General features: G+C 47.1%; 1 protein-coding gene across 2 annotated transcripts in view; it reads right to left on the bottom strand.

The window, feature by feature from the left end:
- Positions 1 to 14,975, bottom strand: part of LOC142370161 (leukocyte elastase inhibitor-like) — a 38,624-nt gene that overhangs the window by 11,158 nt on the left and 12,491 nt on the right. Inside the window, exons 2-9 of one of the 2 annotated variants that reach the window (XM_075452611.1) lie at positions 5,939 to 6,120; positions 3,639 to 3,779; positions 3,306 to 3,423; positions 2,992 to 3,134; positions 2,779 to 2,856; positions 2,585 to 2,674; positions 2,322 to 2,502; positions 1,377 to 2,165 (exon numbers count right to left, since the gene is read on the bottom strand). In XM_075452611.1, the coding sequence (XP_075308726.1) occupies positions 1,942 to 2,165; positions 2,322 to 2,502; positions 2,585 to 2,674; positions 2,779 to 2,856; positions 2,992 to 3,134; positions 3,306 to 3,423; positions 3,639 to 3,779; positions 5,939 to 6,115 (1,152 nt within the window). In that variant the 5' untranslated portion in view covers positions 6,116 to 6,120 and the 3' untranslated portion in view covers positions 1,377 to 1,941. Of the gene's footprint in view, positions 1 to 1,376; positions 2,166 to 2,321; positions 2,503 to 2,584; positions 2,675 to 2,778; positions 2,857 to 2,991; positions 3,135 to 3,305; positions 3,424 to 3,638; positions 3,780 to 5,938; positions 6,121 to 14,975 lie in introns of those variants that run through there. The other variant, XM_075452609.1, reaches the window with a different exon arrangement.

The following is a 14,975-nucleotide window of genomic DNA, read 5'->3' as shown; positions in this document are numbered from 1 at the left end:
TAAGAAAGTACAAATACTTTGTTACTGTACTTAAAGCTGCAGTCTGCAAGATTTGTTGTTGTCATACGTAAAGTCCTACTTTTTGGCATTTTAAGAGTTTACATGATCTATCAGAACGCTTGAAGTTGAAAACGGTGACCTCCGTAGTCGCAAAATGCAAGAAATGCTTATTTTTTAACCGAAAAATAAAAAGTTATTCAACTTCCTGTCCCGCCCCTTCAAAACACATGAGAACTCGTGCACGTCCAGATGCGCCTACACGACTCCTCATTCATCAACTCACCTGTCATTTGCGATCATGGAAGACACAGTAAGTAGACAAGCCCGTAATGAAGTTCAATAGTCTAGATAAATAACCGTGGGGACGAGCCTACCTTGTATCGCGCGTGCACAAACGGTGATTGACAGGCAACAGAGCCCAGCTCGTAAACCTGATTGGTTACCTTTTACCGGTCCGGTCTGCAATTTTGTAAACAAACCTGCTGGCTTTGGAGGGACCTAGCGGGACATATAGGGGACCTAGAGAACTAATTTTTTTATTGTATTGGGGTATTTAATGTACTACTTTCAGAATCCCCGGACAGTTCCAGGCATTATGCTTGAAAAAGAGTTGCAGACTGCAGCTTTAAGTAGAATTTTTACATATCTGTACTTTACTTTGTTATTTATATTTCTGACACCCTTCACTTTTACTCCACTATACAATAATAAGTTTCACATTGTATCCCAACTTCCACTTATTGTTGATCAATTTGACTTAATTACTCATCCAGCAATTATTTTGTTGAATCAAATGAAATAGTTTTAGTGTGATTTTAAACACTGGTCTTGTGTTTTTGTTTTCGTCACAGGTTCAATCCAGCTGAACTTGCCTTCCTCACTGAGTATGCTGCTGCCATGAGCCCAGTTGCCCGGGCAACCAACATCTTGCAAGCTGAAGCAAATGCCATGATGGGATAGCTGCTTCCAACCATCAACCTGCTGACCATCAAACTTGACAGAGTCAAGTTGTCACTTAAGTACCGCAAGCCTCTGGTGGACAGGTAGGTCCACAATAAAGGTTGTTATTATACCAATCCGGAAGTTTATCGAAGATAAAATTTGAAATATTTTTATCATTTCTCTTTCCCCCCCCTTTTCTTCTTGAGCTATCTGGGAGTACATTTATTTCCATGTGCAATATTCTATATGGGAGCTATCTATTCCCACAGCCTGTGGAATTAGGAATCTATAAAGTAGTTACTGCAATTCTCTCAAATACCAGACGGATTAAAGTAATAGATTCAACATTACATCTCAATAAAAATGGAACAATCTAATGATTGAATGACGTGTTTCTCACCAACATCCATCTTATCACACTTAAAAAAGAAAAATCACAGTAAAAAGAAGTTTAATAAAAATAAAGACCAAATGTTTTCAAACCACACACTTTAAGATCAGATTGTCATGTTACATAACAGGGAACATACACAAAATTTCTCCTCTGCTTTTAACCCATCCAAGTTGGCACCTGTTGAACACACACATGCACAGGGTCACACACTCAGAGACAGATGCCATACCCCTCCAGCTGTCAGTTTCACCAACATTTGAGTGGCGAGAGTGGGAATCGAACTGCCAACCTTCCGGTTGTTGGACGACCTAACCACTCTGACCAATGAGCCACGGCCACTCCATTTTCCATGTGTATAAGCGTAGGGACACATGTAAATGATATGAATGCCAGCAAACCTTCATGCAAGTTCTTGTTCTTTTTGGTCTATATTAAATGCACACTTAGTTACAATCTTCTCTTTGGTTCATCAAAAGTGTAAAAAGATGAAATTGAATGTCGTGTACACTTTCCAACTGATCCAAAATAAAATGTGACACTAAAGCTGTTTAGTTGTATTGTAACCTCCCTCCAGCTGAGACACGCTGATCTAAGTGATGCAGCGCTCACTCGGGGGAGCAGTAACGGCCAGCAAAGAGGACGCTCCTGGAAGGGTTGTGTCTGATGAAGAAGAGGAAAGGGTGATCTGCAACGAAACTGGCTGGACGTAAGGCACAGCGCAGCATCATGACGGCAGTGGCGGCAGCAGCCTCGGTTCCCTCCTCGTTGACTTCCACGAATGCCTTGTGGAAGACTTCTGACAGCACCAGGTCATTGCCGGGAGACATGCCTGTCACAAAGGAGAAGGAGGGAATATCTTTAAACATTACAGCCCCTGACAAGTATTTACTGAGGAGCGCACTGATGAAAACCTCAGGTACCTTCGGGGTACCCGTTCCTTACAGGGTTATGAATATATCTGATATCATTCAGGAACATTTCCTACCAGAGAAATCACTCTTTCCCATGTCGAAGGCATCCATCATGCCCATGCTGACCAGGACCACCTTCATGTCATATTTCTCCTCCATCTTGAACCGGGGCAGGCCCACCTGGACCTCGACGTCACGCATCTTGTCTGGACGAGTCCACTCCTCAAAGTTCTCATACGTCAGCTCTTTCTCCAGCTGAGGGTGGATATCAAATCAGTCCCTACTTTGTGCGCGTCTCGCAGGTTTCTTTATGTGTTCAAACATGCTCATGTCCTACCTTCTCCAGACCTGTTGTACCGTCCTCTATGTCATTGGGTAGAAAGATGATCATGCTCAGCTCCTTTCCTTTGTAAGGCAGTTCTAGAATCTGTCAAACAGATGGTAAAAATATTACAGTTGAAGTCATTTTAATAAAAGTTTTATATCTACAGGCGTCGCACCGCTGGTTTAACCCCACATGAACCAAACTACCTGGCAGCTGGCTTCAGGGATGTATTTTAAAGGGAACTTGCTCTTCTGGTACATCATTTTCACCGGCTTAGAGTTATTCTGTAAGCAAAGAGAAATGCAACATGATAAAACTTTTTTTTTTTTTCTTCAATCTTCAGAGATTGTCCAACTGCAATTGACAAAGAAGTGAAAAAGAATTCTGAAATTTTGACTATCCCACTTCCTCTAGCGTACCTTGCTGAGCCTGAACTGAGCGTCGCGTGTGGCATTCTCCTGAAACTTCTGGTTCCAGTTGCCTTTGAAGTAGATGGCGTTGACCAGCACCAGCCTGGTCATGGCATCCACCACTCCACTGGGCAACACATCCTTAATTTTACCTAATGAGCAACATTGATATAAACATGAAGCGAATTCACATGCAAAACTAATGGAGACATGCAGGAAAACTGAAGCAGTCGTGCATTTCCTGCTTTTTATTTAATGGTGACATTTTTCAGCCTCAATGAGAAACTGATGAGTTAGTCTATAAGCTTGTGTGTGGCATCCACCTTGTGTCCGCGTCTCCACCCAGCTGTTGATGTTAACCCTAACTGCTTCGGAGCTCTTGACGAAGTCCACAGACTCCAGCTCAGCATCATAGTGCTTTTTGGTCTTTCCTAGGAAATCCTGAAACCAGTAAACAAAACATTTACAGAAATTGGTTGCCCAAGCAAAACCTCGTCACAGCCGGAACTGTATTTTGTCATTCACTACTTGTCCCTCATTATAATTATATCTCACAGAGCTTTATCATCCCTCTGAGCGCCTCTCATTTATTCATAAACAACCACACCCGCTCGAGAAACTCCAGAAACACATAGTGAAAAAGAACACACACACACCTCAATAAACTGGTAAGACTGCTCTCCGTACAATCTGTTGGCGACACTCAAAGCATACGGAGCGTCCGACTTGTTGAGCTCGCTCAGCAGCTGGGCGAAGCTGGTGTGGATCTCATCCTGACAATCCTGTGTCTTCAGGCACTGTGGACAAAATAAAGAGCCGTAAAGAACTACAAATAGTATATCAGTCATGCTCGATGACCTGAAATAGGTTTACATTTAAACGCAGATTTATTTACTTGTACGTTACTCCATTTGTATTAGTTCGTCATGATGGGAAAATTATGAATGGTAAGGCCTCTAAAATGTGGGTATTCAAATAGAACTGCCATACTGCATAGAACAACATAGCACAATGTTTGGATTTTCAACAAATTGCCTCCAAATCCACTTCGTTGAGTATCGTTGTGTCCTTTACTCTGCTGCTAAGCCCAACAGTTGTGTTTAGGTGGTTAAATAGCTTTGTTGATCATGCGTAATGTGGATACGTTATGCTCTGTGAGAGTGCATGAGTGCGTTATATTTCACTATATACTATGTTCATCTCATTGGGCACGCAATGTCTGTGTGATTTTTGCATTACTTTGTTATTGATTTATTTGAGCGCACGTCACGTGTGAATGTTTAGACCTGCTGTGAACTACTGTTGCCTGTTTGTGATGAGAATGCGCACAACGTGTGGATATGTTTTGTGTTAAAGGGATAGTTCGGGATATTTGACATGGATCTGTATGGCATCACCATAACCAGTGTCGTGCATTCAAACTGACTTACCCCCGACAGTGTCCTGTGAGCCGAGTTTTTGTCCAGTGTTGGTCAAGGCGAAAGTAGTCCGGCTTGTTTGCTGGGGTCAAGAAATTAGCGCGTTTTTCTTCCCAAAACAGTACGTGTGCTAAAGAGTGATTTATTTCATCACAAAAACCGAAGCCGGCAAAAGTCACTCCTCGTTATCACTTGGGCCCTATACTGTCTCATTGTGTATCAGTGCGCACGTCATTCTGACCGCGAGCTGTGCGCACGAGTCTTTCTGTTCTTTGGCAGTGCTCAACACTTACTCTGCAGACAACTGGCCATCGGGTCCAGCTGGTCTGGGACGCCTCCTCCAGTTGATCTTGGGAACATGGAAAAAAGTTCTCAAGACGCGTGCATTCAGGAGTGCAGGGAAGTCACCCTTATTTGTGATGCAGGCAGCAGCTGTCCCGCGGCCGCCGACATCCTCATCTATGGAAAGGTTTTGTATCTGGGGCATAACTAAATCCCACTCGTGGCAGCAGTAACATTCCACCTCTGTCTGCATTACTTCGCACTTCAAACAAGTGCACCAGGATTTGTCGGCCACCCTGGGTATCGCAGCTCCAGCACTGGCTCCAGCTTCTGTTTCCATCACTTCTCTGTCCACCCTCTCTCTTTCTGCCCGATCTAAGTCCATTTGGCAAACTTCCTCCTCAGTATAAACGGGTTCATAAAGATACCCCCTTGGCTCTGAACGGAAGTCAATATGTTCCTCGTCGCTCTCGTTGTCAGACATCTTCCCGAGCAGTAAACAAAGTGAACTCGTGCGCACAGCTCGCGGTCAGAATGACGTGCGCACTGATACACAATGAGAGACAGTATAGGGCCCAAGTGATAACGAGGAGTGACTTTTGCCGGCTTCGGTTTTTGTGATGAAATAAATCACTCTTTAGCACACGTACTGTTTTGGGAAGAAAAACGCGCTAATTTCTTGACCCCAGCAAACAAGCCGGACTACTTTCGCCTTGACCAACACTGGACAAAAACTCGGCTCACAGGACACTGTCGGGGGTAAGTCAGTTTGAATGCACGACACTGGTTATGGTGATGCCATACAGATCCATGTCAAATATCCCGAACTATCCCTTTAATGTTGTATTCGAGAGATGCATTCTTTTGAATGTTTGTGGAGATGTAACCCTCTGTTGAAAATAAATTTGGTACACCCAGTATTTGCTGGTGCACACCCAATGTCTTTTTCCTGGCTACGTCAATGCCTGGAACCCTCTAGCTGTGAGGTGACAGTGCTAACCACCACACCACCGTGCAACGCTCGTGAACTTTCACTCCTATCAAATTCAACGCGGTCTTCTTCATGGAGCTTTCCTGTTCGTCTTTGCGTGATAGCGTCTTGTGGAAATGTAGTCACCTCTGTGACCAGTCACATGGGACATAAGATGCTCCTTAAAACCATTTACTATAAATGTTAGAGATTCAAAACAAATCAAACAGAACGTACACCACGTTTAAAGATGGACGGTTGGCGTTTAAATGACGTTAAACTGTACCTCTGACATCTGTGTGGCCGTGTTGGCTCTGGCCCCCAGCATCACCATAGCCAGGGCTGAGGAGATGCTGAACGGGGAGTAGAAGATGTTTGCGGACTTGTCATTATCCCCCAGCGTTTTGAGCAAAGCCAGAGAGAAGCTGGTGTTGGCCTTGGACAGAGGGGTAGGTGATGCCATTGTGCCTGTGGAAACGAATAAGGACAGAGCATTAATCACAATCACTTGATGGATCAAACTCCACTGAAAAGATGCTAAAATGACCATTCCACAGATCAGCCAGGAGTATCTGCAGCTCACATACAACAAAACTGTAACAATTTGTAGACTGATGTAGACCTGTAGCAAACTTTGCATGGTACACCTCAGTGTAACTGAGACATAGCTTACGACGTAAGCAGTGGTGTAGTGGTCCCTGGAGAAGTGGGTATACTCTCAATTTTGCCCCTTTTTTTAAGAAGTCAGAAGATTCAGTGACATGTAAAACTACTCTATTTAGTTTACCCAAAAATCTGTCAGTAGTATTTACTCACTATTACGAAACCATCATGACTTGATCAGGTGCATTTTGTAGGTGTTACTGGTCACACAAGCAGCCTGCATGAATGTAAAATATATTCAACATGAAGCTGCACACTACTTTTTTTTCTAACCCTTTCATAGTTATCTGTACTTTTCAGATGTCAAAACACAAAAAAAAAAAAAAAAAATACAAAAAAATCCCTACCTGAAAAACACAATTTTAATGTGGCACGCAGCACAGAGAGTCTCCTGTAATCTCTCTAATTTACTAAATTATGGAATGCAAAGGGCATCCAGACAGTGAAACATTTGTATATGGATGGAGTGTTGCTTACCTTTAGTCAGTTATGTGAGAAGTATCAAATTCCTCTAAAGCATTTCTTTAAATATCGACAACTAAAAAACTTCATGTCATCCAGATCCAGACAATATATACATGTCGCACCATTGTCAAAAGTAGAGGAGGTCTCCCTTGGATGTATGGCAAGGAAAGGCCAACTCTCTATTTATTATAATTTACTAATAGCTGTCTCTAAGGATTCAGCAATGGATAGGTTAAAGGCCTGGAGGGATGACATACAAGAAGATATAACTGAAAAAGATTGGAATGAGGCTTGTTTAAAGGCACAAACACAAACAATAAACACAAGGTTTAAGCTCCTCCAATATAAATGGTTAAGGCGGATCTATATAACTCCTGTTAAACTTCATCATATGTCCGACAACATTCCAGATACTTGTACTAAAAGTCTAAATAACAAAGGAACCCTTCTTCACTGTTTATGGGAATGTCCAAAGATTAAAAAGTTCTGGAAAGATATTGTCAATTGACTGTCAGCAGTCTTTCATATCAACATCCCTGAAGTGGCGGCTAAGCAAACAAATGCCTTAGTCGCCGAGCAGCTGAACTGGGGAAGTAGTGCCCGACGCGCTGGTTGTGCAAATAAGCTTCCAGAAGATCCACGTTTCCGTTTACTTATTTATTCACTTGTCTTGCTTCAAAGGTTAAACGTTACAGTATTCCATCAATAAAATTGTTAAAATCCATATAGCAATTAAAGCCAGGTGTGCAAAACGTGCATAAAGTGCCAAAGTGCTGTGCAAACTACAGTCCCTGAAAAAAGTCTTGCCTTTTTGTAGAAACAACAGCTTATAACCTGACTTTTAATTAATCCATTGGTTTTAGAAATGGCTCATTTGAAAGCTAAAACCCTCCCAAATAATGTTTAATATACTAAAATAAATTTACTTCACTGAAGAAAGATTGATCATTTAATGAACACAGAAAGGTCAGATTTTGACAAGACAAAAGTTTTGTCGCCTACAGATAGTAATGTGAAAATTAAACAAATAATTTACTTCAAATACAAAAATATGTTGCATAACATCAGTGAATTAAGTAGTGGTGCTGTGAGATCCATATTCAATATCTTGTATGACTTCCATGAGCTTGAAGGACTGCGTCCATGCGGTTCGACAAGGATTCATACAATTTAATGATGAAGTCATCAGGAATAGCAAAGAATGCAGTCTTACATGCCTCCCAGAGTTCATCAAGATTCTTTGGTTTGGTCTTCCATGCTTCTTCTTTCATTCTACCCCAGACATGCTCAATAATGTTCATGTCTGGTGACTGGGCTGGCCAGTCTTGGAGCACCTTGATCTTCTTCAACTTGAGGAACTTTGATGTAGAGATGGAAGTATGCGATGGAGCACCATCCTGCTGCAAAATTTGACCTCTTTTATGGTTGGGAATGTAAGAGGTAGCTAGTACTTCTTGATATTTTAGGCTATTGATGTTACCTTCCACCCTGCAAATCTCTCGCACACCCCCATACTGGATGTAACCCCAGACCATGATTTTTCCGCCACCAAACTTAAAGGATAAGACCGGTTTTTTGACATTGGGCCCTTGATTTCACATTATAACATGATGTTCTACTCACCCCTGCTTGTTGTTGAACATTTGGAGCTGTTCCGAAGATATTCGAGAGGCGTCTGGCTGCTCTCTTGAGATATTCGGCCATGAAACGGTTTCCTATGGGCAAGTTTATACAGGCACAAACTATGCTGTTTATAATTTATTAATTACTGTACACTAGCACTGATAACGTGGAGGTGCGTCGCTTACTTAAAAAAAAAATCCGGGTTACTGTAATTTTGATTTTTTTGTCGTAAAGTGGGTGTTACTGACGTCCTCGTCGTGCTACTGCCACAGACAGCCCACAGACCTGCTGCCTATTTATTCATTCGGCTAAAATTCAAAACTTATCAAAAACATCTCCAGTCTTTCCAAATCTTTTTCTTATTCTTTGTACTTGACGCTGAGACACATTGAAGGTGTCAGCCACCTCAGCAGTGGATCTGGTCTTCAGGCTCTTGATAATCAACGCTTTGGTCTCAGGGTGAATCTTAGGCATGTTGTCAGAGGTCAAGTTGCAGTTGATGTGAAGGTCTGGTGTGCTGGGGTTCTTTTTATACACACCCACTAATTGATTGATCAATTATTGATCACAGGTGTGGCTGTAATCTAGGATTGGGGACATCATATGACAAGGTGACAAGACTTTTGTCTTTGCAAAAACTGACTCAGTGGGCTTTACCAAGCTGTAAACGTTAGAATACTTTTCAGCAGTTTCATTTGGCTCCAAAACATTATTTCAAAAGCTGTTGGGATTGAAATTAGCCATTTTTTGTAAAAAAAAAATTGATTAGACATATATTTGAGGGGCACTTAAGGTCAACGTGTACCTAAGCAACAAGACTTTTGTCAGGGACTGTATAGCTTAAGATGTAGCGTAGCCCAAGCAAGCGGTCAGCAAAAAGTAGGCCTCCCCAGTCACCCACTCTCATACTAGTGATTGAACCTTCCATCTCCCCAGCGCCCAGGTGAAATACAAAATTAATCACGTGACCCAATCTACCCACGTCACCACCCAAGCATGTCAATCAGTCCCAAACTCAAATCTGCCCGTAACATTCCAGCCCCTAATTATTACGACATTACACAGTAATAATTATATATTCTAACAACCCAAAACAGTATGCATGCACATTAGAGCCTGGTTCGGGCCGGATTTTTCTGTCCGAGCCCGGCCCTCAACCGACAGAAAAGTTCTCAAATCCGACCCGAGCCCGAGATTAATTAAAATATTTGTGTCCGAGCCCGCCGGAAGCCCGAGACCAGTGACCAACGCAAGACGGCGCACCCTAATCAGTAAATACACATTGGTGACAGCGCACCATTATCCACTATAGCTTAAAGCGTTTCCACACAGTGGATTTCCCCTAGCCTGGAAAACCAGCGCCAACTGCTGGACGGCAAAATGTTTTGCCTACGGTTGGGTCTGGCCTCGATCCACTTGTCATTTTGAAAATACTGCCCTGAATCTGGCAGATGGCAACTAAACCAATCACAACGCAGAGATGTGTTTTGAATCAACGCGGGCGGGCCAGAGGGTTCTGGTGCGGGGTTTTGAGGGAGTGACGACAGAGCAGTGCGACGTTGGGCAGTGGAAGCGAACATAGACAAGCGAAAGCACAACAAGAAAGATGGCGGCGGCAATGGAACAGTGCTCGTTTGATTCAGCCTTGGCACACAGCCATTATAACGAACAGCCTTGCCACTCTGTATTGAGCCCCATTGTACCGGCTTTTTGGCTGCAGTTCCACCAGAATTCCACTGGGAGCGTCGGTGGAGACCAGAATGAATGGGGCCCTATGGAGCTAGATGCTACAAATGGTCAGTTTCACCTAAGTCTCCTCAAGAGCGCTCAGATTTGAATGTAGTTTCTGAGAGCTCAACATGGGTTTCAAGTAAAAAATCTACTGAACGAGTACATATATCGCTTTGATTTCTTACTGGTTGGCTTCTTGTTGTCCACAACGCGCTAGCATTGTGCTAATGACAGCTGGTCGACCCGCTATGTATGACGTCATATACACTTCAAATCCTTTTTTTAAGCAAATGAGTGGCTCTAAAAATCTAAAACTCAGCCATGGGTATTTTCTAAACACCCTTTTTCGAAAACAACATTCGAATTACTAGAGAAAAAATTATATCTTGAGATAAGGGCACGCTAGGGCGTATAGCTCCATAGGACTCCATTCATTCTGGTCTCCAAAATTGGGCGCCCCACGTGGAAAGAGGGTGGAACTGCAACCAAAATCGCCTCGTTGGAAACCGGAAATGCACCGTGAGTGGCGTATCTGTCCTATTATAGAATCTGTGCTTGGCATCAGTTTTGGAAGAGTCCCCTCCCACCAAAGCTTTCTGTCGCGCTTACTACGTCACAGTCAGTTGCGCTGATTGGTCAGAGCGTTGGCCTATAGGCACAGACGCGGTTTGAAAGACAACGGGTTGTGCTCATCAACAATGTTCCGTTGTATCCATTGATCGGTGCCAGACTAAATTAGACATCCAATCCATTTAGGCTGGTTTATCAGGCTAGATTTCCCCCTCTCATTTTCCACGACTTTCAGTTCTCCAGAAGCTATTTTTCTTTTAATGTCCTCCATAGCGCTTCCAGCCAGCTGAGCTCGGCTGCACTGATCGCACATGTTTAATGTAATGTTGTTCAAATGTTCGATATGTGTGCGTGCGCACCGAGCATGCACAGACCACAGATGCATGCTGCACGACATGAGGCACGAATAGCCTACCTGGGCGGTATGACCAAAAATACATATCACGGTATTTTTTCATGGTATATCACGGTATTTTTTTTTTCATGCATAATTAGGTGTTCACAGCATTTTCTACAGATTGAGAACAGAATTAAAAATTGAAGGGGCACTTGGTAGCATTTTCACCTAAAATTATAGCCTTTAGGAGTTTATCCATCCATCCATCCATCCATCCATCCATCCATCATCTTCCGCTGGTCCGGGGATCGGGTCGCGGGGGCAGCAGCTTGAGCAAAGAGACCCAGACGTCCCTGTCCCCGGCCACTTCCTCCAGCTCTTCTGGGGGGACCCCGAGGCGTTCCCAGGCCAGCCGAGAAACATAGTCTCTCCAACGTGTCCTGGGTCTTCCCCGGGGCCTCCTCCCAGTGGGACGGGCCCGGAACACCTCACCGGGGAGGCGTCCAGGAGGCATTCTCACTAGATAACCGAGCCACCCCATCTGACTCCTCTCGATGCGGAGGAGCAGCGGTTCTACTCCGCGCCCCTCCCGGATGACCGAGCTTCTCACCCTATCTCTAAGGGAGAGCCCAGACACCCTGCGGAGGAAACTCATTTCGGCCGCTTGTATTCGCGATCTCGTTCTTTCGGTCACTACCCACAGCTCGTGACCATAGATGAGGATAGGAACATAGATTGACCGGTAAATCGAGAGCTTCGCCTTCTGGCTCAGCTCCTTTTTCACCACAAAGGCCGGTGCAGAGCCCGCATCACTGCAGACGCCGCACCGATCCGTCTGTCAATCTCCTGCTCCATTCGTCCCTCACTCGTGAACAAGACCCTGAGATACTTGAACTCCTCCACTTGGGGAAGGATCTCATTCCCAACCCGGAGAGGGCATTCCACCCTTTTCCGGCTGAGGACCATGGTCTCAGATTTGGAGGTGCTGATTCTCATCCCAGCCGCTTCACACTCGGCTGCGAACCGCTCCAGTGAGAGCTGAAGGTCACGGCCTGACGACGCCAACAGAACCAAATCGTCCGCAAAAAGCAGAGACCCGATTCTGAGGTCGCCAAACCGGACCCCCTCAACGCCCTGGCTGCGCCTAGAAATTCTGTCCATAAAAATTATGAACAGAATCTGTGACAAAGGGCAGCCCTGACGTCCAACCCTCACAGGAAACATGTCCAACTTACTGCCGGCAATGCGGACCAAACTCTGACACCGGTCATACAGGGACCGAACAGCCTGTATCAAGGAGTCCGGCACTCCATACTCCCGGAGCAGCCCCCACAAGAGTCCCCAGGGACACGGTCGAACGCCTTCTCCAAGTCCACAAAACACATGTAGACCGGTTGGGCGAACTCCCATGCACCCTCCAGGATCCTGCGGAGGGTATAGAGCTGGTCCACTGTTCCACGGCCAGGACGAAAACCACACTGCACCTCCTGAATCCGAGATTCGACTATCCGTCGGACCCTCCTCTCCAGTACCCCCGAATAGACCTTACCAGGGAGGCTGAGGAGTGTGATCCCCCTATAGTTGGAACACACCCTCCAGTCCCCCTTTTTAAAGAGGGGGACCACCGCCCCAATCTGCCAGTCCAGAGGCACTGCCCCTGTGGAGGGGGGCGTGGTGCATCAGGTGCAGAGGAGAGGTGGAGAGGTGGGAAGAGCTCGGAGGACGGTGGGAGGGGAGATGATTGGCACACCTGTACATCGTCGGCTAATCATTCTCCCCTTTATCAGTAGCGTGCTGGTCCAGGCGGAGAGGAGAGGGATGAGAGATCGAGGACGGGGCCAAGAGAACGGAGAAGCAAAAGACGAGCAGAGCAGGAGAGCGGGTGTTCGTCTTGCCGTTGGGCTGAGAACCTCGATCAGGAGATAAAAGTAATAAAAGTCATTGCAAACCAGACAACGGGCTCTGCGTGTGTGTTGGGTGAACCCACGGTGGCAAACAGACGTGTCACACTGGCGCCCAACTGATCCCGACACAGGATGTCAGAGCCGGAACAGCCCGTGCACGCATTGGCAGGAATGCTCACAGAACTCGCCAGGATGGGCCAGGACCAAGCCGCCGCGAGCAGACAACACCTGTCAGCGCTGCACACGCAGGCGGAAAAACAGACGCGGCTGCTGGAGGCAATGTTGGCTCGGGCAGGGGCAAGCACACCGGGCCCCTCACTCGCAGGAATGACTGTGCACAGGATGACAGCTGAGGATGACGCACAGTCATTCCTGGACATGTTCGAGGCAACAGCAACGGCGTGTGGCTGGCCCGCGGCGGAGTGGGCGGTGCGGCTGCTACCGCTGCTGTCAGGGGAGGCGCAGACGGCAGCGCTCTGCCTGCCAGCCTCCAGCCGAGGGCGGTACCGGGACGTGAGGCGGGCTGTCCTGGACCGCCTCGGCTTCTCCAGGGAGGACCACCGGCGGAGGTTCCGAGAGATAAAGCTGGGGCCCAACGACCGCCCGTTTGTTTTCGCCCAACAGCTGAAAGACGCTGCAACCAGGTGGCTGCAGCCAGGGGGGTCGGCGGGGGAGGAGCTGATGCTGGAGACGGTGGTCCTGGAGCAGTTCACAGAGGGGCTCCCGAACGACACCTCGGCCTGGGTGCGGTGCCATCGCCCGGCGGACCTGGCGACGGCCATCACGCTGGCGGAGGACCACCTGGCCGTCCACTCCTGTAACCAGGCGCCGGTGGTTCGGCCAGAGCCTTTTACCCGTCCCACACCGGCACCCCGCAGGAGACCTCCACAGCCACCCGGACCACCGTACAGTACAGCCACCCGACCCACCCCGCTTCCCCGGTCTAACCAGCCTTCTCCTTTTCTCCCGCCACAGGGCCAGCGCGCTACGGACACTGTTCTCAGCCCACAGACGGTCCCTCAAGCGGCAGTGCAGGAGTGCTGGAGGTGCGGACGACCCGGGCACTTTCGCCGGGAGTGTCCGCTCATGGAGGTCGGTCAGGTGATCCGGGTCGTCGGCCCTGCAGCACCCTCCGCCGGTCCGGGAGGGACGTACAGCGTTCCGGTAAGGATTCAGGGGGGTACACATCAGGCGATGGTGGACTCAGGCTGCATGCAGTCCATGGTTCACCAGAATCTGATTCGGCCCGGGGCTTTGATGGAGGCGAGCTGGGTGGAAATTAAGTGTGTGCATGGGGATATTCACAGATACCCTGTTGCTTCAGTGGAAATTCGATATAAGGGGAAAAAGCATAGAGTGAAGGCTGCGGTTAGCTCCCGCCTGGCGCACCCTCTTATTCTGGGTACTGATTGGCCGGGGTTTGATAAGCTAGTGGGGCAGTGTGTGGGGGTGCGCTCACGACCAACAGGATTAGCGGATATGTGCGCTGTGCTCAGCGGTGACGCGAGGTTGTCCGACGCTGCAGACGGGGAGGGGGAGCCGGCAGCGCCTCCACAGGAGGCTCCGCAGGTTCCCGTGTTTGACTCCATGGAAGATTTTCCACTTGAACAGTCTCGTGATGATACTCTACGCTTTGCCTTTGACCAAGTGATACGAATTGATGGTCAGATGGTGCGCCCTGACGCAGCGGTATCATATCCACACTTCTCATTACGGAGGGACAGGTTATACCGAGTGAGTCGTGACACTCAGACTGAAGAGATAATTACCCAGTTGCTGGTACCAAAAAGCCGCCGGGAAATGGTTTTCCAGGCGGCTCACTACAACCCGATGGCTGGGCATATGGGGTACGAAAAAACACTGAACCGTGTAATGGCCCGTTTCTATTGGCCTGGCATTAGAGCAGACGTTCGCCGCTGGTGTGCGTCCTGCGCTGAATGCCAGTTGGTTAACCAACCGGCCATCCCGAGAGCGCCGTTGCGCCCGTTACCACTGATCGAGGTCCCGTTTGAACGGATCGGGATGGACCT

This window comes from Odontesthes bonariensis, chromosome 20, assembly GCF_027942865.1.
Source record: "Odontesthes bonariensis isolate fOdoBon6 chromosome 20, fOdoBon6.hap1, whole genome shotgun sequence".
Classification (NCBI taxonomy): domain Eukaryota; kingdom Metazoa; phylum Chordata; class Actinopteri; order Atheriniformes; family Atherinopsidae; genus Odontesthes; species Odontesthes bonariensis.
This window is presented reverse-complemented; position numbering and strand designations above follow the sequence as displayed.